The sequence below is a fragment of the Thunnus thynnus genome, chromosome 16, assembly GCF_963924715.1.
Source record: "Thunnus thynnus chromosome 16, fThuThy2.1, whole genome shotgun sequence".
In the NCBI taxonomy this organism is placed as follows: domain Eukaryota; kingdom Metazoa; phylum Chordata; class Actinopteri; order Scombriformes; family Scombridae; genus Thunnus; species Thunnus thynnus.
Window position 1 is genome coordinate 11,022,961 of NC_089532.1, and position 23,263 is coordinate 11,046,223.

The following is a 23,263-nucleotide window of genomic DNA, read 5'->3' on the forward strand; positions in this document are numbered from 1 at the left end:
ATAAGGAAGATCAGTATTAGAAAGCAACATGCACATTAAAACACTGAGTAGAGAGATGTGAAACTTGCAGAAACAGCTGAACAGAGAAGATCTGTAGCTTCATCAAGATCTCTAGCAAAGAAAAAGAAGCATCATTTCCAGACAGGAAGTGTGGCTGAAGCTCTACTCTGAGCAGCGGTCAGGGTCCAGGGTTTGAGTGACAGGGGTCTGTCCACTCAGACTGGCCTCACAGCTCACTGAGCCCACCTTCCTCCACTGGTCTGCAGAGAGGCTCAGGGTGCTGCTCCGGCTGTAGTGGCCGTCCCTCCCCAGGACCTCCGCGCCGTGTGACACCCCTGAGGAGCTGCTTCTGCCCCCCACCTTCCAGTCCAGCCTCCAGGCTGAGGGGAAGCCCCCGCTGGACAGACACACCAGTGTGGCACTGCCCTGCTGCAGCTGCTCTCTGGAGGGGGGGAGGACGGTCAGGGTGGGCCGCACCACACCCACTGGAGGAGAGAGAGGGGGAGGAGAGGGGGGAGAAAAGACAAAGACGGAAAACTTTAGAGCTTGTGCTGCTGTTGCACTCATACACTAAGAATCAGACCATCAGACACATGAGTTCAATGCAGTGAAAAAGGTTCATTGATAATAATTATTGATGACATCTTCATATCTGTTTCATAATGTGAGACAGTGAATAATTCATTTTCTTGTGTTTAAACTGACAGAAGTGAAACACTCATCTGAATACAGTTAAAACTTTGTCATCTGTCTCTTTCACTTCCTTTTCACTACATGTGAAATAAATGAACTGTGAACACAAAGCTGAGCTGCATTAACTGATAAAATCATATTAGCGGTAAACAACAATAGATTTTAAAAACAGTTTGGATGATCAAAATAAGTGAATTTAAAAAAAACCCCAAAAAACTACTGATGTTTCGTAGATAAATCTTTATTTTTCTTCCCCCAAATATTGTTGTCAAACATTTGAATGCAGATAATATTTAAAAGTTAAATAAAAGTTAAAAGTCATCGTAAAAATAGTATATTAGAAAATGTATGTTTATCTTTTTTATCCAAAAATGTATTATCTTAAATACTGAATGAATTTTGATCTCTGCAAAGTTTCTTCTCAGATTGTGAGATCAGCCTTGTTTGATTAATAACAAAATTCACTTTTTTAAAAACATGCAAACACTGAAGTTGATCACCTTCTCATTTAACATTTGATAAAAGTTATAAATGCTATATATAAAAAGTAATAAATCTCTGGTACTTACAGTCAACGATGAGTTTGGTTCCTCCACCAAAAGTGGACCACAGTGATACAAACTCATTAAGTGGCCGTACAAAAACCTCCTACACTGTGAACAAGCATCTATCCACTGAAAAAACTCTGCTTTTTAAAACAACAAAGAAAAAATTATACTTTATTGAATCTACAACACTTTTTTAATAATATAGATCGAAATTATTATATAAAACAAGACTATTTCTTTAATTTTTCTTTAATTTTTCTACACATGGTAGAGAACCGATTACAGTCTCCTTGTAACAAAGTCGTTTGTTTCACAATTTAATCAGTTGATACATAGTTAAATGAACATGATGCGTAATAATAATAATGATTTATAAACTTATATTAAGCAAAACTGAAAAATATAATTTATATATGGTAATACGTATAAATAGAAAAACAGACACATCATACCAATCACAGTCGACACAAACTTTTCCATAAATCCTCAACTGCACTTCTATAAATATAATTTTCCATTAAGATCATAGATGGTGTAAATCCAAACAGTATTTCTCCTGATTTTGTGTCCCACGTTGCCTTCAGTCTGTTGAGAGCAGAGAAATCATTTCCATAGAGAGGAGGCTTTGCATCGTCAGCTGATCCTCCAGTGAACTGAGAAGGTTTATAGTCCTGTGAGTTCAACACTGCAGGACTCAGATCTGTCAGTCAACACAGCAGAAAGCACAACCACCATGACTCTCATCACCATCCTCATCTGGACGCTGGCCTGCTGCTGTTTTACAGGTTCATTCACTCAGCAACATTTCAAACATGATGTGTTTCCTTTTCTGTCATTAATTTCTGCTGATAAATGAAAGATTTGTTTCTGTCTGCAGGATGCAGCGGTCAGGTGACTGTGACTCAACCTCCAGTAGTGACATCTACTCCAGGATCCACTGTCACTCTGACCTGTAAAACCAGCCAGGCTGTTTTTAGAAATAGTTTTGGAGATTATATGTTCTGGTATCAACAGAAATCTGGACAGACTCCAAAACTCCTAATAAAATATGCAAGCACACGTCATTCAGGAACACCAGCTCGGTTTAGTGGCAGTGGAAGCAGGTCTGACTTCACTTTGATCATCAGTGGAGTTCAGACTGAAGATGCAGCAGTTTACTACTGTCAGAGTTTCCATAGTGGGCCGGTGTTCACACAGTGATTTGTAGTCGTACAAAAACCTCCCTCAGTCAGACTGCAGAGACACTGAGCTGTTACAGCAGGAACCGACTGCAGCTGCTGAAGAGGAAGAGACTCTGACACAGACCACTGAACACAGAGCTGACAGTAACCTCACCAAGCACAAACTGTACCAATCACAAACAACATGTACACATGAATATATTGGCATATTTTATATTTTTAAATATCTTCCTTTTATTCCATGTCAAAAAGTGTGAAACTGACATTGAAACTAACCATCATGATGTTCATTTTCCACATACAGTGATTTCAGAAGAAAAAAAAAAAAACGGAACATTTTCCACAATCTAGAAACTTAGACACACATCAACATGTTGTTTGTCACTTGAAAACATTATTCACTGGACATTCTCAGATATTTGCTGATTCACTGTCTTGTTGACTGATACAAACTCTCATATCTGTCAGTTAAAGACAAAGCAAGAGCCAGTAGCCAGTTAGCTTAGCTTAGCATAACAACTGGAAACAGAGGGAAACAGCTAGCAACTTATTACTCAACTTTTCAGATAAATCAAATACCAAATATACAATATAACATACTTTAATTAGAGTAGACACCTGATGTACACTCTGACCATCAGTGGTGTTCAGGTTGAAGATGTTGGAGATTACTACTGTCTGGGCTGGCATAGTGATGACGCGTTCACACAGTGATTTAGAGCCGTACAAAAACCTCCTTCAGTTTGACTGAAGTGAAAACGGCCTGCTGCAGCTGCAGAGGGTTGATGAAGAGACTGTGATGAGGATAACTGGTGGAGTGAACACAACACTGTGACTCTGACACACAAGAGTCATCAAGCAGAACCACAATCAACCCAAATAAAACTGACACATACTGAAAGACCCTCTTGCATTTACAGTTAAAACTTCAGTTCTTGTCAGTTTATTCAATATCTTTATGAGTAAGCTGGAAACATTTAGCTCTTGTTAGAGTATAGCCACCAATAGAAACAAATATTTGACAGATTTTCCACTAATGCAGAACAAAATAATACAACTACAGCCCAAAAGGAAATAAAGCTTTCCAATTTATTATTCCACATTTTAAAATTCCAAATGATTTCATACTCAAAATTAATGTCACTAGTTAATAAAAAAGCAACCATCTCTTGTACTATTAGATATACAGTATTATAACATCAGGAATGATGATATTTGGATGATCAAGAAGCTATTTTTCATAATGAATTGATTTTAAAAGAAATACAAACACACTGACTCATTATAATCAACAGTTTTATTGAATAATGGTTCAATGTTCATTCCACATTTTGAATGTATGAATAATTTCTCTTGGAGTGAAACTCAGAATATCAAGTTTCATTTGAAAAGTAATGAACATAAAGCAGAATATAAGGAAGATCAGTATTAGAAAGCAACATGCACATTAAAACACTGAGTAGAGAGACGTGAAACTTGCAGAAACAGCTGAACAGAGAAGATCTGTAGCTTCATCAAGATCTCTGGCAAAGAAAAAGAAGCATCATTTCCAGACAGGAAGTGTTGCTGAAGCTCTACTCTGAGCAGCGGTCAGGGTCCAGGGTTTGAGTGACAGGGGTCTGTCCACTCAGACTGGCCTCACAGCTCACTGAGCCCACCTTCCTCCACTGGTCTGCAGAGAGGCTCAGGGTGCTGCTCCGGCTGTAGTGGCCGTCCCTCCCCAGGACCTCCGAGCCGTGTGACACCCCTGAGGAGCTGCTGCTGCCCCCCACCTTCCAGTCCAGCCTCCAGGCTGAGGGGAAGCCCCCGCTGGACAGACACACCAGTGTGGCACTGCCCTGCTGCAGCTGCTCTCTGGAGGGGGGGAGGACGGTCAGGGTGGGCCGCACCACACCCACTGGAGGAGAGAGAGGGGGAGGAGAGGGGGGAGAAAAGACAAAGACGGAAAACTTTAGAGCTTGTGCTGCTGTTGCACTCATACACTAAGAATCAGACCATCAGACACATGAGTTCAATGCAGTGAAAAAGGTTCATTGATAATAATTATTGATGATGATCTTCATATCTGTTTCATAATGTGAGACAGTGAATAATTCATTTTCTTGTGTTTAAACTGACAGAAGTGAAACACTCATGTGAATACAGTTAAAACTTTGTCATCTGTCTCTTTCACTTCCTTTTCACTACATGTGAAATAAGTGAACCGTGAACACAAAGCTGAGCTGCATTAACTGATAAAATCATATTAGCGGTAAACAACAATAGATTTTAAAAACAGTTTGGATGATCAAAATAAGTAAATTAAAAAAAAAAAAAACTACTGATGTTTCGTAGATAAATCTTTGCTTTTTCCCCCCAAATTTTGTTGTCAAACATTTGAATGCAGATAATATTTAAAAGTTAAATAAAAGTTAAAAGTCATCGTAAAAATAGTATATTAGAAAATGTATTTTTATCTTTTTTATCCAAAAATGTATTATCTTAAATACTGAATGAATTTTGATCTCTGCAAAGTTTCTTCTCAGATTGTGAGATCAGCCTTGTTTGATTAATTACAAGAAACAGAAAATCATGCAAACACTGAACTTAATCACAGTGTCATGAAATATTTGATAAAAGGTATAAATTCTATATATTGTGAAAAGTAATAAATCTCTGGTACTTACAGTCAACGATGAGTTTGGTTCCTCCACCAAAAGTCAACCACAGTGATACAAACTCATTAAGTGGCCGTACAAAAACCTCCTGCACTGTGAACAAGCATCTATCCACTGAAAAGTCACTTTATTTTCTACTAAAACTGGATAATTAACATTTTATCAAATGTATAAAATGTTTTCATTGATTTAGTTTTAAATTTCCTCATGAATCAAAATATTTTACATCATTTTTTTGAAATTTTGTACAAGTGACACAAAACAGGTTGATTTGCCCTGTAACAAATTCAGATTGTAAACATGTTACATATTTGAGACAATGTTAAATAAACACAACACTTCTAAATAATCATAAATATAATTAATCATAAATTACAGAATGAGTATATAGTGTATTTGTGAAACCTTGTTTGTAAAACAAATTAAATAAATAGATACCAACCACTCCCATTGAAACAAATGTTGTAAATCCTCAAATTTGTTTCCAAAAGAAGTTATTTTATTCCATTAAGATCATAGATGGTGTAAATCCAAACAGTATTTCTCCTGATTTTGTGTCCCACGTTGCCTTCAGTCTGTTGAGAGCAGAGAAATCATTTCCATAGAGAGGAGGCTTTGCATCGTCAGCTGATCCTCCAGTGAACTGAGAAGGTTTATAGTCCTGTGAGTTCAACACTGCAGGACTCAGATCTGTCAGTCAACACAGCAGAAAGCACAACCACCATGACTCTCATCACCATCCTCATCTGGACGCTGGCCTGCTGCTGTTTTACAGGTTCATTCACTCAGCAACATTTCAAACATGATGTGTTTCCTTTTCTGTCATTTATTTCTGCTGATAAATGAAAGATTTGTTTCTGTCTGCAGGATGCAGCGGTCAGGTGACTGTGACTCAACCTCCAGTAGTGACATCTACTCCAGGATCCACTGCCACTCTGACCTGTAAAACCAGCCAGGCTGTTTATAGATATAGTGATGGAGATGCTATGTTCTGGTATCAACAGAAATCTGGACAGACTACAAAACTCCTAATATATTATGCAAGCAAACGTGTATCAGGAACACCAGCTCGGTTTAGTGGCAGTGGAAGCAGGTCTGACTTCTCTTTGACCATCAGTGGAGTTCAGACTGAAGATGCAGCAGTTTACTACTGTCAGAGTTACCACAGTGGGCCAGTGTTCACACAGTGATTTGTAGTCGTACAAAAACCTCCCTCAGTCAGACTGCAGAGACACTGAGCTGTTACAGCAGGAACCGACTGCAGCTGCTGAAGAGGAAGAGACTCTGACACAGACCACTGAACACAGAGCTGACAGTAACCTCACCAAGCACAAACTGTACCAATCACAAACAACATGTACACATGAATATATTGGCATATTTTATATTTTTAAATATCTTCCTTTTATTCCATGTCAAAAAGTGTGAAACTGACATTGAAACTAACCATCATGATGTTCATTTTCCACATACAGTGATATCAGAAGTTGTGGAAAAAAAACAAAAAAACCGAACATTTTCCACAATCTAGAAACTTAGACACACATCAACATGTTGTTTGTCACTTGAAAACATTATTCACTGGACATTCACAGATATTTGCTGATTCACCGTCTTGTTGACTGATACAAACTCTCATATCTGTCAGTTAAAGACAAAGCAAGAGCCAGTAGCCAGTTAGCTTAGCTTAGCATAACAACTGGAAACAGAGGGAAACAGCTAGCCTGGCTCTGTCTGAAGGCAACAAAATCTGCCCACCAGTACCTCTAAAGCTCATTAATTAACATGTTATATGTTGCCTGTTTAATCCCCCAAAAAACAAATTGAAAAAGCAAGACAAGTTGTGGTTTAACAGGGGTTTATGTGATGTTGCCAGACAACCAGCAGAAACTTTGGCTTTTGTTAATATTAAACAAGCCAGATATTAATTAGTGAGCTTTAGAGGTTTTATGGGCAGATTTTGTTACCTACAGACAAGCTAGCTGTTTCACCCTATTTACATTTGTAATGCTAAGCTAAACAGGAGCCATAGCTCCATATTTATGTACAAATAAAAAAGTGGTGTCGATCTTCTCATCTACCTCTCGGCAAGAAATCAAATAACTGTATTTCCCAAGATGTCAAACTATTCCTTTGGGATTTTTTCTGTAAACATCAATCAACAACATGTTGTTTACTCACATCTTGTCTCACAGGATGTAGTCCAACATTTTCTAATAATGTTCTTCTCTTATCTCATTGAAACTCATCCTTCTATTAACAGGGTTGTTAAAACATTAGTTATGCTAACAGGATCATTTTATTAACACTAACAGCAGCCCAAACAGAACATTTAGTGGCTGTCTAAGATCCTGCACACCAAACAATCAACTTCAATTTATTACTCAACTTTTCAGATAAATCAAATACCAAATATACAATATAACATAATTTAATTAGAGTGGACACCTGTTAAGTGTGAAGGGAAAGAGTTGGTCACCTAAAACGCTGAACAGGCCCTAAAGTGAGATAAAATGGGTTTAAATTCCTGCCTTTGTGCTAACAACAAAAATAATAAAAATGATTGTGAAAACAGAGAAATTAAAATCAATCAAATGTTGGATCAGATCTTGTTGAGTTAAGTGTTCATCCAATCTGCCAGCAGGTGGCGCCATAAAACCTAAACAACATAATAAAGAGGATAAAGTCAATGTTTTCTGGATGAACTTTGAATTAGAATGATCCTCTGTAGAGGTTGATCTCTCACTCCTCCTCACCTCTGCTCTTTCTGTTTCACAACAACAGGTGTGTGTTTGCCTTCTTAAATGTATTTTGCATGACTTTCATGCATCACTGCTCCTCAGAGTTTAAGTTCTTGTGTCACAGAGAGTCTGAACTGTTTTCATGCACTCACACTGAAAACTGCATCAAGATGATGTCGCCAATAACTCTGCTGGTCATGTTGGGTTTTCTGAGTCAGGGTGAGAGATTCTGAAAATGTTTGGTGCAAATCCAGTCTGTGTTCTCCCTTTTACTTTTGCTTAAATGTCTTTTCTATTTTTCTCTCCGATCACAACCTGAACTGCTCCTCCATTGGCTATTGGCTATAATATTTACTCTTTAAGATTTTTCATTTCTCATTTCAGAGTCTTCTGCCAACAGTTTTCTGACTCAGACTGACAAATCCAAGTCTGTTAGTCTTGGAGGGACGGTGACCATCAGCGCCACAGGGAGTTCAGATATTGGTGCTGATCTCAGTTGGTACCTTCAGAAACCTGGACAAACTCCCAAACTTCTTATATACAAAGCCTCAACTCTACAGTCAGGAACTCCATCTCGATTCAGTGGCAGTAGATCTGGTTCTGGCTACACTCTGACCATCAGTGGTGTTCAGGCTGAAGATGTTGGAGATTACTACTGTCTGGGCTACCCTGGTGGTGGAGTGTTCACACAGTGATTTATAGCCGTACAAAAACCTCCTTCAGTTTGACTGAAGTGAAAACGGCCTGCTGCAGCTGCAGAGGGTTGGTGAAGAGACTGTGATGAGGATAACTGGTCGAGTGAACACAACACTGTGACTCTGACACACAAGAGTCATCAAGCAGAACCACAATGAACCCAAATTACACTGAAACAAACTGAAAGACATTTTCCAACCTGCAGTTTTTAAGTTAAATCTTCATCATTATTTCACATCATTTCATGAACAGAGTTGTTGTAAGAATATATCCTCTGACAGCAACTGATGTTCAACAATATTTCCACCAATAGTTTTACATTCAGCAGCACAAAACAATCTACTGTAACAGTTTCATCTAAAAAAGTTTTTGATTCAGAAATGATAAATATGTTATACTTTATATTTCATATTATATTGTTACACATACTATAAAATAATGAATAGAAACCTGACTTGATGTTGAAGTGAAGCATGTTGGAAAGATGAGGTATAATACTGGCATGAATATGCATTTCTCATGAATAATATATCACAAAATACACACAAAGATAGTGATTTACTATAATATTCAGTTTTATTTTATTGGTTACATGTTTGACTGATTAAAAAATGGTTATATTGAAACACAATGGCAATGCATCAGAATATGAGTAAGATTAGTGAGAGAAAACTGAATACACATCAAGATAGAGTCATGATTTTGCACAAATAGTTGAACAGAGTAGATCTGTAGCCTCATCAATATCTCTGAACTACAACACACCTACTGGAGAAGAAAGAGGGAGGAATACATCTTCACTCAGCTACATGGATTCAATTCTTTTCTTGTATTTTTTGTAATAGAGAAACATCTATCGACACTAAATCATGTTTTTTTTTTCACATTTACTCTCAGCAGAAGAGCTCTGACAAATGTTGGCTGATCACATATTTCAGTCATGATTTTTTCAACACTGAAAATCTAATTCCAAAATATATTTTCCAAGTTTTTTAATCATGATATAAATTTGTATTTAAAAAAAAAAATTCTTGTTACTACATTATTCTACTTCCATTATCAGTTAAAATGTTAATTAATTTTGTTACTTAAGTCCGAAGCTTTTCAATTTCCACAGAGAGGAGAATCAGTTAAAGTTGTAAAACCTTTTCATTTCTTACCACTCTTCATAAGATAAAAGAACAAAATATTTATAATGTTTTCTTTCATCAGTGCAAGCTTTATTAGCAAAAACATCAATCATCAACAGGACAGTTATTAAGCACACTCACATCTAGCTGCTGAGCTACACACATTACTCTCTAAGTTGTTGTTGTTCTTTGTCACACAAAGCTTCAGTTTACTCTACAGACATTAAAACTCATATTGATCAGATGAGCAGGTGTGTTCCTCCTGCTCCCCCCAGACACAGCTCCTGTCCTGGGCTTCAGCCAGCCCCTCTAGCCCTTACACTGGCTCCTGTGGAGGGACTTGGTCTGGCTGTGGTCATGATGGAGGACTTTGCAGGAGTACAGCTCTCCTTCCATCCAGCGCTCCTGGCTCAGGCTCAGGATGCTGCTGCTGCTGTAGCGTCCGCTCTTCTCCTCCTCTGAGCTGCTCAGGACACCCTCTGTCACCTGTCTACCGTCCACCTCCCAGCTCACCACGGCTCCCTGAGGAGAGTAGCCGGTCAGCAGGCAGGCCAGCGTGGCCGAGCCCCCAGAGAGCTGCTGAGAAGAGGGGGGAAGCAGAGAGACTGAGGGCCTGACCATGGGGCCAGCTGGAGGGGAGAGCAGAGACACACAAGGAGCAGATTAACTTCTACTGTAGGACAGACAGCTGAGTTATGATACATGACAGAGGTTAACAATGCTGTGGATTAACTGTGTGTGTGACACTGTGATCAGACAGAGGAGAGGCAGTGAGAAATGGGAGGAAATGAGGGTTTTTTTAAAAAAGCTAAATGGTGTTTGTACTTGTAATTTTGACATTTAAAGCAATGAATCTATTGTGGCAAATCATCATAAATCACTAAGAATCAGACAATATACAACATGAGTTAGGTTCAAATGTAATGATTCATTTCATTTAATGATCATTAAATTAAATCTAAATGTGTTAGAGTAAATAATTATTCTTGCAATGATTTTCTTGATGAGTTTATATAAAAGTTAAGAGGTGAAACAGTAATGTGTGATTACAGTTAAAGACTTTGTCATCTGTCTGTTTCACTTCCTTTTCTCAACATCAAACTAACCAACTGTGAACACAAACTACAGCAAAACTGGATCTAAATATAAACTCATTTATTTGTTTTACAGAAACCAACATCATATTTTAAATCTAAAAAATGTTTGAATGTTAAAAAATAATGAATAAAGTTAAATTTATTGTTTGTTTGTTAAAATGTTTGTCAGAGAAATTTTACAACAACATTATGTGAAGCAAACAATTGACTAAAAGTAAAATATATGAAAATTAGAATTTTTTTTTTGTTGTAAATATGTCATCATAACACCATCTACAATAATAAACAATTAATAATATCTGCACAAAGTTTTCTCCAAACTTCAGCTGAGCTTAATGCAAAGCGAAAAATATCCATAATATATAAATTACCCAAAATAAATACTAGTTTTATCACGTTCTGGTGCAAAACTCAGTATAATATCTTATGTTGTAGAAATGAGAAATCTCTGGTACTTACAGTTAATGATGAGTTTGGTTCCCCCACCAAAAGTCCACCACAGTGATACAAACTCATTAAGTGGCCGTACAAAAACCTCCTGCACTGTGAACAAGCATCTATCCACTGAAAAGTCACTTTATTTTCTGCTAAAACTGGATAATTAACATTTTATCAAATGTATAAAATGTTTTCATTGATTTGGTTTTAGATTTCCTCATGAATCAAAATATTTTACATCATTTTTATGAACACACAAAACAGGTTGATTTGCCCTGTAACAGATTCAGATTGTAAACATGTTACATATTTGAGGCAATGTTAAATAAACACAACATTTCTAAATAATCATAAATATAAATAATCATAAATTACACAATGAGTATATAGTGTATTTGTGAAACCTTGTATGTAAAACAAATTAAATAAGTAGATACCAACCACTCCCATTGAAACAAATGTTGTAAATCCTCAAATTTGTTTCCAAAAGAAGTTATTTTATTCCATTTTGATCATAGATGGTGTAAATCCAAACAGTATTTCTCCTGATTTTGTGTCCCATGTTGCCTTCAGTCTGTTGAGAGCAGAGAAATCATTTCCATAGAGAGGAGGCTTTGCATCGTCAGCTGATCCTGCAGTGAACTGAGAAGGTTTATAGTCCTGTGAGTTCAACACTGCGGGACTCAGATCTGTCAGTCAACACAGCAGAAAGCACAACCACCATGACTCTCATCACCATCCTCATCTGGACGCTGGCCTGCTGCTGTTTTACAGGTTCATTCACTCAGTAACATTTCAAACATGATGTGTTTCCTTTTTGTGTCATTTATTTCTGCTGATAAATGAAAGATTTGTTTCTGTCTGCAGGATGCAGCGGTCAGGTGACTGTGACTCAACCTCCAGTAGTGACATTTACTCCAGGATCCACTGTCACTCTCACCTGTAAAACCAGCCAGGCTGTTTATAGATATTATGATGGAGATGATGCTATGTTCTGGTATCAACAGAAATCTGGACAGACTACAAAACTGCTAATAAAATTTGCAAGCACACTTGAATCAGGAACACCAGCTCGGTTTAGTGGCAGTGGAAGCAGCTCTGACTTCTCTTTGACCATCAGTGGAGTTCAGACTGAAGATGCAGCAGTTTACTACTGTCAGAGTGCCCATAGTGGTGGAGTGTTCACACAGTGATTTGTAGTCGTACAAAAACCTCCCTCAGTCAGACTGCAGAGACACTGAGCTGTTACAGCAGGAACCGACTGCAGCTGCTGAAGAGGAAGAGACTCTGACACAGACCACTGAACACAGAGCTGACAGTAACCTCACCAAGCACAAACTGTACCAATCACAAACAACATGTACACATGGATATATTGGCATATTTTATATTTTTAAATATCTTCCTTTTATTCCATGTCAAAAAGTGTGAAACTAACATTAAAACTAACCATCATGATGTTCATTTTCCACATACAGTGATATCAGAAGTTGTGAAAAAAAAAAACGGAACATTTTCCACAATCTAGAAACTTAGACACACATCAACGTATTGTTTGTCACTTGAAAACATTATTCACTGGACATTCTCAGATATTTGCTGATTCACTGTCTTGTTGACTGATACAAACTCTCATATCTGTCAGTTAAAGACAAAGCAAGAGCCAGTAGCCAGTTAGCTTAGCTTAGCATAACAACTGGAAACAGAGGGAAACAGCTAGCAACTTATTACTCAACTTTTCAGATAAATCAAATACCAAATATACAATATAACATACTTTAATTAGAGTAGAAACCTGTTAAGTGTGAAGGGAAAGAGTTGGTCACCTAAAACGCTGAGCAGGCTCTAAAGTGAGATAAAATGGGTTTAAATTCCTGCCTTTGTGCTAACAACAAAAATAATAAAAAGGTTTGTGGAAAAACTGAGTTACTGAGATAAATGTTTATCAGATATTCCAGCAGGTGGCGCCATAAAACCTAAACAACATAATAAAGAGGATAAAGTCAATGTTTTCTGGATGAATTTTGAATTAGAATGATCCTCTGTAGAGGTTGATCTCTCACTCCTCCTCACCTCTGCTCTTTCTGTTTCACAACAACAGGTGTGTGTTTGCCTTCTTAAATGTATTTTGCATGACTTTCATGCATCACTGCTCCTCAGAGTTTAAGTTCTTGTGTCACAGAGAGTCTGAACTGTTTTCATGCACTCACACTGAAAACTGCATCAGGATGATGTCGCCAATAACTCTGCTGGTCATGTTGGGTTTTCTGACTCAGGGTGAGAGATTCTGAAAATGTTTGGTGCAAATCCAGTCTGTGTTCTCCCTTTTACTTTTGCTTAAATGTCTTTTCTATTTTTCTCTCCCATCACAACCTGAACTGCTTCTCCATTGGCTATAGGCTATAATATTTACTCTTTAAGATTTTTCATTTCTCATTTCAGAGTCTTCTGCCAACAGTTTTCTGACTCAGACTGACAAATCCAAGTCTGTTAGTCTTGGAGGGACGGTGACCATCAGCGCCACAGGGAGTTCAGATATTGGTGCTGATCTCAGTTGGTACCTTCAGAAACCTGGACAAACTCCCAAACTTCTTATATACAAAGCCTCAACTCTACAGTCAGGAACTCCATCTCGATTCAGTGGCAGTAGATCTGGTTCTGGCTACACTCTGACCATCAGTGGTGTTCAGGCTGAAGATGTTGGAGATTACTACTGTCTGGGCTACCCTGGTGGTGGAGTGTTCACACAGTGATTTAGAGTCGTACAAAAACCTCCTTCAGTTTGACTGAAGTGAAAACGGCCTGCTGCAGCTGCAGAGGGTTGGTGAAGAGACTGTGATGAGGATAACTGGTCGAGTGAACACAACACTGTGACTCTGACACACAAGAGTCATCAAGCAGAACCACAATGAACCCAAATTACACTGAAACAAACTGAAAGACATTTTCCAACCTGCAGTTTTTAAGTTAAATCTTCATCATTATTTCACATCATTTCATGAACAGAGTTGTTGTAAGAATATATCCTCTGACAGCAACTGATGTTCAACAATATTTCCACCAATAGTTTTACATTCAGCAGCACAAAACAATCTACTGTAACAGTTTCATCTAAAAAAGTTTTTGATTCAGAAATGATAAATATGTTATACTTTATATTTCATATTATATTGTTACACATACTATAAAATAATGAATAGAAACCTGACTTGATGTTGAAGTGAAGCATGTTGGAAAGATGAGGTATAATACTGGCATGAATATGCATTTCTCATGAATAATATATCACAAAATACACACAAAGATAGTGATTTACTATAATATTCAGTTTTATTTTATTGGTTACATGTTTGACTGATTAAAAAATGGTTATATTGAAACACAATGGCAATGCATCAGAATATGAGTAAGATTAGTGAGAGAAAACTGAATACACATCAAGATAGAGTCATGATTTTGCACAAATAGTTGAACAGAGTAGATCTGTAGCCTCATCAATATCTCTGAACTACAACACACCTACTGGAGAAGAAAGAGGGAGGAATACATCTTCACTCAGCTACATAGATTCAATTCTTTTCTTGTATTTTTTGTAATAGAGAAACATCTATCGACACTAAATCATGTTTTTTTTTTTCACATTTACTCTCAGCAGAAGAGCTCTGACAAATGTTGGCTGATCACATATTTCAGTCATGATTTTTTCAACACTGAAAATCTAATTCCAAAATATATTTTCCAAGTTTTTTAATGATGATATAAATTTGTATTTAAAAAAACATTCTTGTTACTACATTATTCTACTTCCATTACCAGTTAAAATGTTGTTAATTAATTTTGTCACTTAAGTCTGAAGCTTTTCAATTTCCACAGAGAGGAGAATCAGTTAAAGTTGTAAAACCTTTTCATTTCTTACCACTCTTCATAAGATAAAAGAACAAAATATTTATAATGTTTTCTTTCATCAGTGCAAGCTTTATTAGCAAAAACATCAATCATCAACAGGACAGTTATTAAGCACACTCACATCTAGCTGCTGAGCTACACACATTACTCTCTAAGTTGTTGTTGTTCTTTGTCACACAAAGCTTCAGTTTACTCTACAGACATTAAAACTCATATTGATCAGATGAGCAGGTGTGTTCCTCCTGCTCCCCCCAAACACAGCTCCTGTCCTGGGCTTCAGCCAGCCCCTCTAGCCCTTACACTGGCTCCTGTGGAGGGACTTGGTCTGGCTGTGGTCATGATGGAGGACCTTGCAGGAGTACAGCTCTCCTTCCATCCAGCGCTCCTGGCTCAGGCTCAGGATGCTGCTGCTGCTGTAGCGTCCGCTCTTCTCCTCCTCTGAGCTGCTCAGGACCCCCTCTGTCACCTCTCTACCGTCCACCTCCCAGCTCACCACGGCTCCCTGAGGAGAGTAGCCGGTCAGCAGGCAGGCCAGCGTGGCCGAGCCCCCAGAGAGCTGCTGAGAGGAGGGGGGAAGCAGAGAGACTGAGGGCCTGACCATGGGGCCAGCTGGAGGGGAGAGCAGAGACACACAAGGAGCAGATTAACTTCTACTGTAGGACAGACAGCTGAGTTATGATACATGACAGAGGTTAACAATGCTGTGGATTAACTGTGTGTGTGACACTGTGATCAGACAGAGGAGAGGCAGTGAGAAATGGGAGGAAATGAGGGTTTTGTTAAAAAAGCTAAATGGTGTTTGTACTTGTAATTTTGACATTTAAAGCAATGAATCTATTGTGGCAAATCATCATAAATCACTAAGAATCAGACAATATATAACATGAGTTAGGTTCAAATGTAATGATTCATTTCATTTAATGATCATTAAATTAAATCTAAATTTGTTAGAGTAAATAATTATCCTTGCAATGATTTTCTTGATGACTTTATATAAAAGTTAAGAGGTGAAACACTAATGTGTGATTACAGTTAAAGACTTTGTCATCTGTCTGTTTCACTTCCTTTTCTCAACATCAAACTAACCAACTGTGAACACAAACTACAGCAAAACTGGATCTAAATATAAACTCATTTATTTGTTTTACAGAAACCAACATCATATTTTAAATCTAAAAATTGTTTGAATGTTAAAAAATAATGAATGAAGTTAAATTTATTGTTTGGTTGTTAAAATGTTTGTCAGAGAAATTTTACAACGACATTTTGTGAAACAAACAATTGACTAAAAGTAAAATATATGAAAATTAGATTTTTTTTTTGCAAATATGTCATCATAACACCATCTACAATAATAAACAATTAATAATATCTGCACAAAGTTTTCTCCAAACTTCAGCTGAGCTTAATGTAAAGTGAAAAATACCCATAATATATAAATTACCCAAAATTAACACTAGTTTTATCACATTCTGGTGCAAAACTCAGTATAATATATTATGTTGTAGAAATGAGAAATCTCTGGTACTTACAGTTAATGATGAGTTTGGTTCCTCCACCAAAAGTCAACCACAGTGATACAAACTCATTAAGTGGCCGTACAAAAACCTCCTGCACTGTGAACAAGCATCTATCCACTGAAAAGTCACTTTATTTTCTGCTAAAACTGGATAATTAACATTTTATCAAATGTATAAAATGTTTTCATTGATTTAGTTTTAAATTTCTTCATGAATCAAAATATTTTACATCATTTTTATGAAATTTTGTACAAGTGACAACAAAACAGGTTGATTTGCCCTGTAACAAATTCAGATTGTAAACATGTTACATATTTGAGACAATGTTAAATAAACACAACATTTCTAAATAATCATAAATATAATTAATCATAAATTACAGAATGAGTATATAGTGTATTTGTGAAACCTTGTATGTAAAACAAATTAAATAAATAGATACCAACCACTACCATTGAAACAAATGTTGTAAATCCTCAAATTTGTTTCTAAAGGAAGTTATTTTATTCCATTAAGATCATAGATGGTGTAAATCCAAACAGTATTTCTCCTGATTTTGTGTCCCAAGTTGCCTTCAGTCTGTTGAGAGCAGAGAAATCATTTCCATAGAGAGGAGGCTTTGCATCGTCAGCTGATCCTCCAGTGAACTGAGAAGGTTTATAGTCCTGTGAGTTCAACACTGCAGGACTCAGATCTGTCAGTCAACACAGCAGAAAGCACAACCACCATGACTCTCATCACCATCCTCATCTGGACGCTGGCCTGCTGCTGTTTTACAGGTTCATTCACTCAGCAACATTTCAAACATGATGTGTTTCCTTTTCTGTCATTAATTTCTGCTGATAAATGAAAGATTTGTTTCTGTCTGCAGGATGCAGCGGTCAGGTGACTGTGACTCAACCTCCAGTAGTGACATCTACTCCAGGATCCACTGTCACTCTGACCTGTAAAACCAGCCAGGCTGTTTACAGATATAGTGATGGAGATGATGCTATGTACTGGTATCAACAGAAATCTGGACAGACTCCAAAACTCCTAATATATTTCGCAAGCACACTTGAATCAGGAACACCAGCTCGGTTTAGTGGCAGTGGAAGCAGCTCTGACTTCTCTTTGACCATCAGTGGAGTTCAGATTGAAGATGCAGCAGTTTACTACTGTAAGAGTGTGCATGAAATAAACAGTGCTGATGTGTTCACACAGTGATTTGTAGTCGTACAAAAACCTCCCTCAGTCAGACTGCAGAGACACTGAGCTGTTACAGCAGGAACCGACTGCAGCTGCTGAAGAGGAAGAGACTCTGACACAGACCACTGAACACAGAGCTGACAGTAACCTCACCAAGCACAAACTGTACCAATCACAAACACCATGTACACATGAATATATTGGCATATTTTATATTTTTAAATATCTTCCTTTTATTCCATGTCAAAAAGTGTGAAACTGACATTGAAACTAACCATCATGATGTTCATTTTCCACATACAGTGATATCAGAAGTTGTGAAAAAAAAAAAAAAAACGGAACATTTTCCACAATCTAGAAACACATCAACATGTTGTTTGTCACTTGAAAACATTATTCACTGGACATTCTCAGATATTTGCTGATTCACTGTCTTGCTGACTGATACAAACTCTCATATCTGTCAGTTAAAGACAAAGCAAGAGCCAGTAGCCAGTTAGCTTAGCTTAGCATAACAACTGGAAACAGAGGGAAACAGCTAGCCTGGCTCTGTCTGAAGGCAACAAAATCTGCGCACCAGTACCTCTAAAGCTCATTAATTAACATGTTATATGTTGCCTGTTTAATCCCCCAAAAAACAAATTGAAAAAACAAGACAAGTTGTGGTTTAACAGGGGTTTATGTGATGTTGCCAGACAACCAGCAGAAACTTTGGCTTTTGTTAATATTAAACAAGCCAGATATTAATTAGTGAGCTTTAGAGGTTTTTATAGGCAGATTTTGTTACCTACAGACAAGCTAGCTGTTTCTCCCTATTTACATTTGTAATGCTAAGCTAACCAGGAGCCATAGCTCCATATTTATGTACAAATAAAAAAGTGGTGCTGATCTTCTCATCTTCCTCTCGGCAAGAAATCAAATAACTGTATTTCCCAAGATGTCAACCTATTCCTTTGGGATTTTTTCTGTAAACATCAATCAACAACATGTTGTTTACTCACATCTTGTCTCACAGGATGTAGTCCAACATTTTCTAATAATGTTCTTCTCTTATCTCATTGAAACTCATCCTTCTATTAACAGGGTTGTTAAAACATTATTTATGCTAACAGTATCATTTTATTAACACAAACAGCAGCCCAAACAGAACATTTAGTGGCTGTCTAAGATCCTGCACACCAAACAATCAATTTCAACTTATTACTCAACTTTTCAGATAAATCAAATACCAGATAATCAATATAACATACTTTAATTAAAGTAGACACCTGTTAAGTGTGAAGGGAAAGAGTTGGTCACCTAAAACACTGAACAGGCCCTAAAGTGAGATAAAATGGGTTTAAATTCCTGCCTTTGTGCTAACAACAACAATAATAAAAATGATTGTGAAAACAGAGAAATCAAAATCAATCAAATGTTGGGTCAGATCATGCTGAGTTAAGTGTTCATCCAATCTGCCAGCAGGTGGCGCCATACAAGCTAAACAACATAATAAAGAGGATAAAGTCAATGTTTTCTGGATGAACTTTGAATTAGAATGATCCTCTGTAGAGGTTGATCTCTCACTCCTCCTCACCTCTGCTCTTTCTGTTTCACAACAACAGGTGTGTGTTTGCCTTCTTAAATGTATTTTGCATGACTTTCATGCATCACTGCTCCTCAGAGTTTAAGTTCTTGTGTCACAGAGAGTCTGAACTGTTTTCATGCACTCACACTGAAAACTGCATCAAGATGATGTCGCCAATAACTCTGCTGGTCATGTTGGGTTTTCTGAGTCGGGGTGAGAGATTCTGAAAATGTTTGGTGCAAATCCAGTCTGTGTTCTCCCTTTTACTTTTGCTTAAATGTCTTTTCTATTTTTCTCTCCAATCACAACCTGAACTGCTTCTCCATTGGCTATTGGCTATAATATTTACTCTTCAAGATTTTTCATTTCTCATTTCAGAGTCTTCTGCCAACAATTTTCTGACTCAGACTGACAAATCCAAGTCTGTTAGTCTTGGAGGGACGGTGACCATCAGCGCCACAGGGAGTTCAAACATTGGTGCTGATCTCAGTTGGTACCTTCAGAAACCAGGACAAGCTCCCAAACTTCTTATATATGACGCATCAACTCTAAACTCAGGAACTCCATCTCGATTCAGTGGCAGTAGATCTGGTTCTGGCTACACTCTGACCATCAGTGGTGTTCAGGCTGAAGATGTTGGAGATTACTACTGTCTGGGCTACCATACTGGTGGAGTGTTCACACAGTGATTTAGAGTCGTACAAAAACCTCCTTCAGTTTGACTGAAGTGAAAACGGCCTGCTGCAGCTGCAGAGGGTTGATGAAGAGACTGTGATGAGGATAACTGGTCGAGTGAACACAACACTGTGACTCTGACACACAAGAGTCATCAAGCAGAACCACAATGAACCTAAATAAAACTGACACATACTGAAAGACCCTCTTACATTTACAGTTAAAACTTCAGTTCTTGTCAGTTTATTCAATATCTTTATGAGTAAGCTGGAAACATTTAGCTCTTGTTAGAGTATCGCCACCAATAGAAACAAATATTTGACAGATTTTCCACTAATGCAGAACAAAATAATACAACTACAGCTCAAAAGGAAATAAAGCTTTCCAATTTATTATTCGACATTTTAAAATTCCAAATGATTTCATACTCAAAATTAATGTCACTAGTTAATAAAAAAGCAACCATCTCTTGTATTATTAGATATACAGTATTATAACATCAGGAATGATGATATTTGGATGATCAAGAAGCTATTTTTCATAACGAATTGATTTTAAAAGAAATACAAACACACTGACTCATTATAATCAACAGTTTTATTGAATAATGGTTCAATGTTCATTTCACACTTTACATGTATGAATAATTTCTCTTGGAGTGAAACTCAGAATATTAAGTTTCATTTGAAAAGTAATGAACATAAAGCAGAATATAAGGAAGATCAGTATTAGAAAGCAACATGCACATTAAAACACTGAGTAGAGAGACGTGAAAGTTGTAGAAACAGCTGAACAGAGAAGATCTGTAGCTTCATCAAGATCTCTAGCAAAGAAAAAGAAGCATCATTTCCAGACAGGAAGTGTTGCTGAAGCTCTACTCTGAGCAGCGGTCAGGGTCCAGGGTTTGAGTGACAGGGGTCTGTCCACTCAGACTGGCCTCACAGCTCACTGAGCCCACCTTCCTCCACTGGTCTGCAGAGAGGCTCAGGGTGCTGCTCCGGCTGTAGTGGCCGTCCCTCCCCAGGACCTCCGAGCCGTGTGACACTCCTGAGGAGCTGCTGCTGCCCCCCACCTTCCAGTCCAGCCTCCAGGCTGAGGGGAAGCCCCCGCTGGACAGACACACCAGTGTGGCACTGCCCTGCTGCAGCTGCTCTCTGGAGGGGGGGAGGACGGTCAGGGTGGGCCGCACCACACCCACTGGAGGAGAGAGAGGGGGAGGAGAGGGGGGAGAAAAGACAAAGACGGAAAACTTTAGAGCTTGTGCTGCTGTTGCACTCATACACTAAGAATCAGACCATCAGACACATGAGTTCAATGCAGTGAAAAAGGTTCATTGATAATAATTATTGATGACATCTTCATATCTGTTTCATAATGTGAGACAGTGAATAATTCATTTTCTTGTTTTTAAAGTGACAGAAGTGAAACACTCATGTGAATACAGTTAAAACTTTGTCATCTGTCTGTTTCACTTCCTTTTCACTACTAATGTGAAATAAATGAACCGTGAACACAAAGCTGAGCTGCATTAACTGATAAAATCATATTAGCGGTAAACAACAATAGATTTTAAAAACAGTTTGGATGATCAAAATAAGTAAATTTAAAAAAAACAAAAAAAAAACTACTGATGTTTCGTAGATAAATCTTTGCTTTTTTTCCCCCCAAATTTTGTTGTCAAACATTTGAATGCAGATAATATTTAAAAGTTAAATAAAAGTTAAAAGTCATCGTAAAAATAGTATACTAGAAAATGTATGTTTATCTTTTTTATCCAAAAATGTATTATCTTAAATACTGAGTGAATTTTGATCTCTGCAAAGTTTCTTCTCAGATTGTGAGATCAGCCTCGTTTGATTAATAACAAAAAACAGAAAATCATGCAAACACTGAACTTAATCACAGTGTCATGAAATATTTGATAAAAGGTATAAATTCTATATCTTGTAAAAAGTAATAAATCTCTGGTACTTACAGTCAACGATGAGTTTGGTTCCTCCACCAAAAGTCCTCCACAGTGATACAAACTCATTAAGTGGCCGTACAAAAACCTCCTGCACTGTGAACAAGCATCTATCCACTGAAAAAAACTCTGCTTTTTAAAATAACACAGAAAAAATGATACTTTATTGAATCTACAACACTTTTTTAATAATATAGATTGAAATTATTGTATGAAACAAGATTATTTCTTAAATAATTCTTTATTTTTCTACATCTGACAGAAAAAGGATTATAGTCTACTTGTTACAATCATCACAATTCATATTCGTTAACAATTATACATTGTTTAAATTAACATGATGCTTTTTAATAATATAGATTTACAATCTCATATTAATCAGAAGTGAAATATATTATTTATCTACAATAAACCTTGTAAGTCAATTAAACGTAAACAAATAAAAATATCAAACCAATCACAGTCGATACAAACTTATCCTTAAATCCTCAACTGCACTTCTATAAATATTATTTTCCATTAAGATCATAGATGGTGTAAATCCAAACAGTATTTCTCCTGATTTTGTGTCCCACGTTGCCTTCAGTCTGTTGAGAGCAGAGAAATCATTTCCATAGAGAGGAGGCTTTGCATCGTCAGCTGATCCTCCAGTGAACTGAGAAGGTTTATAGTCCTGTGAGTTCAACACTGCAGGACTCAGATCTGTCAGTCAACACAGCAGAAAGCACAACCATCATGACTCTCATCACCATCCTCATCTGGACGCTGGCCTGCTGCTGTTTTACAGGTTCATTCACTCAGCAACATTTCAAACATGATGTATTGCCTTTTCTGTCATTAATTTCTGCTGATAAATGAAAGATTTGTTTCTGTCTGCAGGATGCAGCGGTCAGGTGACTGTGACTCAACCTCCAGTAGTGACATCTACTCCAGGATCCACTGTCACTCTGACCTGTAAAACCAGCCAGGCTGTTTTTAGATATAGTAATAGAGATTATATGTTCTGGTATCAACAGAAATCTGGACAGACTCCAAAACTCCTAATATATTATGCAAGCACACGTTATTCAGGAACACCAGCTCGGTTTAGTGGCAGTGGAAGCAGCTCTGACTTCTCTTTGACCATCAGTGGAGTTCAGACTGAAGATGCAGCAGTTTACTACTGTCAGAGTAGACACGATATAAGCAGTGCTCTTGTGTTCACACAGTGATTTGTAGTCGTACAAAAACCTCCCTCAGTCAGACTGCAGAGACACTGAGCTG

The 23,263-nt window shown here is 37.4% G+C and overlaps 8 gene segments (V, D, J or C); 3 read left to right on the top strand and 5 right to left on the bottom strand.

The window, feature by feature from the left end:
- Window positions 1-162: 162 nt before the first annotated feature.
- On the bottom strand, window positions 163-3,112 carry LOC137200174 (Ig lambda-2 chain C region-like). The segment is given in 2 exon segments: window positions 163-485; window positions 3,058-3,112. Coding segments are annotated over 2 exon segments (378 nt in total).
- Window positions 3,113-3,897: 785 nt separating this feature from the next.
- On the bottom strand, window positions 3,898-4,401 carry LOC137200175 (immunoglobulin lambda constant 6-like). The segment is given in 1 exon segment: window positions 3,898-4,401. A coding segment is annotated over 1 exon segment (405 nt).
- Window positions 4,402-7,993: 3,592 nt separating this feature from the next.
- LOC137200176 (Ig kappa chain V region 3547-like) lies at window positions 7,994-8,515 on the top strand. The segment is given in 2 exon segments: window positions 7,994-8,039; window positions 8,205-8,515. Coding segments are annotated over 2 exon segments (357 nt in total).
- A 1,199-nt stretch (window positions 8,516-9,714) lies between these two features.
- LOC137200129 (Ig lambda-1 chain C region-like) lies at window positions 9,715-10,662 on the bottom strand. The segment is given in 1 exon segment: window positions 9,715-10,662. A coding segment is annotated over 1 exon segment (312 nt).
- Window positions 10,663-13,412: 2,750 nt separating this feature from the next.
- Window positions 13,413-13,934, top strand: LOC137200177 (Ig kappa chain V region 3547-like). The segment is given in 2 exon segments: window positions 13,413-13,458; window positions 13,624-13,934. Coding segments are annotated over 2 exon segments (357 nt in total).
- Window positions 13,935-15,330: 1,396 nt separating this feature from the next.
- Window positions 15,331-15,988, bottom strand: LOC137200113 (Ig lambda-1 chain C region-like). The segment is given in 1 exon segment: window positions 15,331-15,988. A coding segment is annotated over 1 exon segment (312 nt).
- Window positions 15,989-19,526: 3,538 nt separating this feature from the next.
- Window positions 19,527-20,051, top strand: LOC137200178 (Ig kappa chain V region 3547-like). The segment is given in 2 exon segments: window positions 19,527-19,575; window positions 19,741-20,051. Coding segments are annotated over 2 exon segments (360 nt in total).
- Window positions 20,052-20,689: 638 nt separating this feature from the next.
- LOC137200179 (immunoglobulin lambda constant 6-like) lies at window positions 20,690-21,316 on the bottom strand. The segment is given in 1 exon segment: window positions 20,690-21,316. A coding segment is annotated over 1 exon segment (405 nt).
- Between the last annotated feature and the right edge of the window lie 1,947 nt (window positions 21,317-23,263).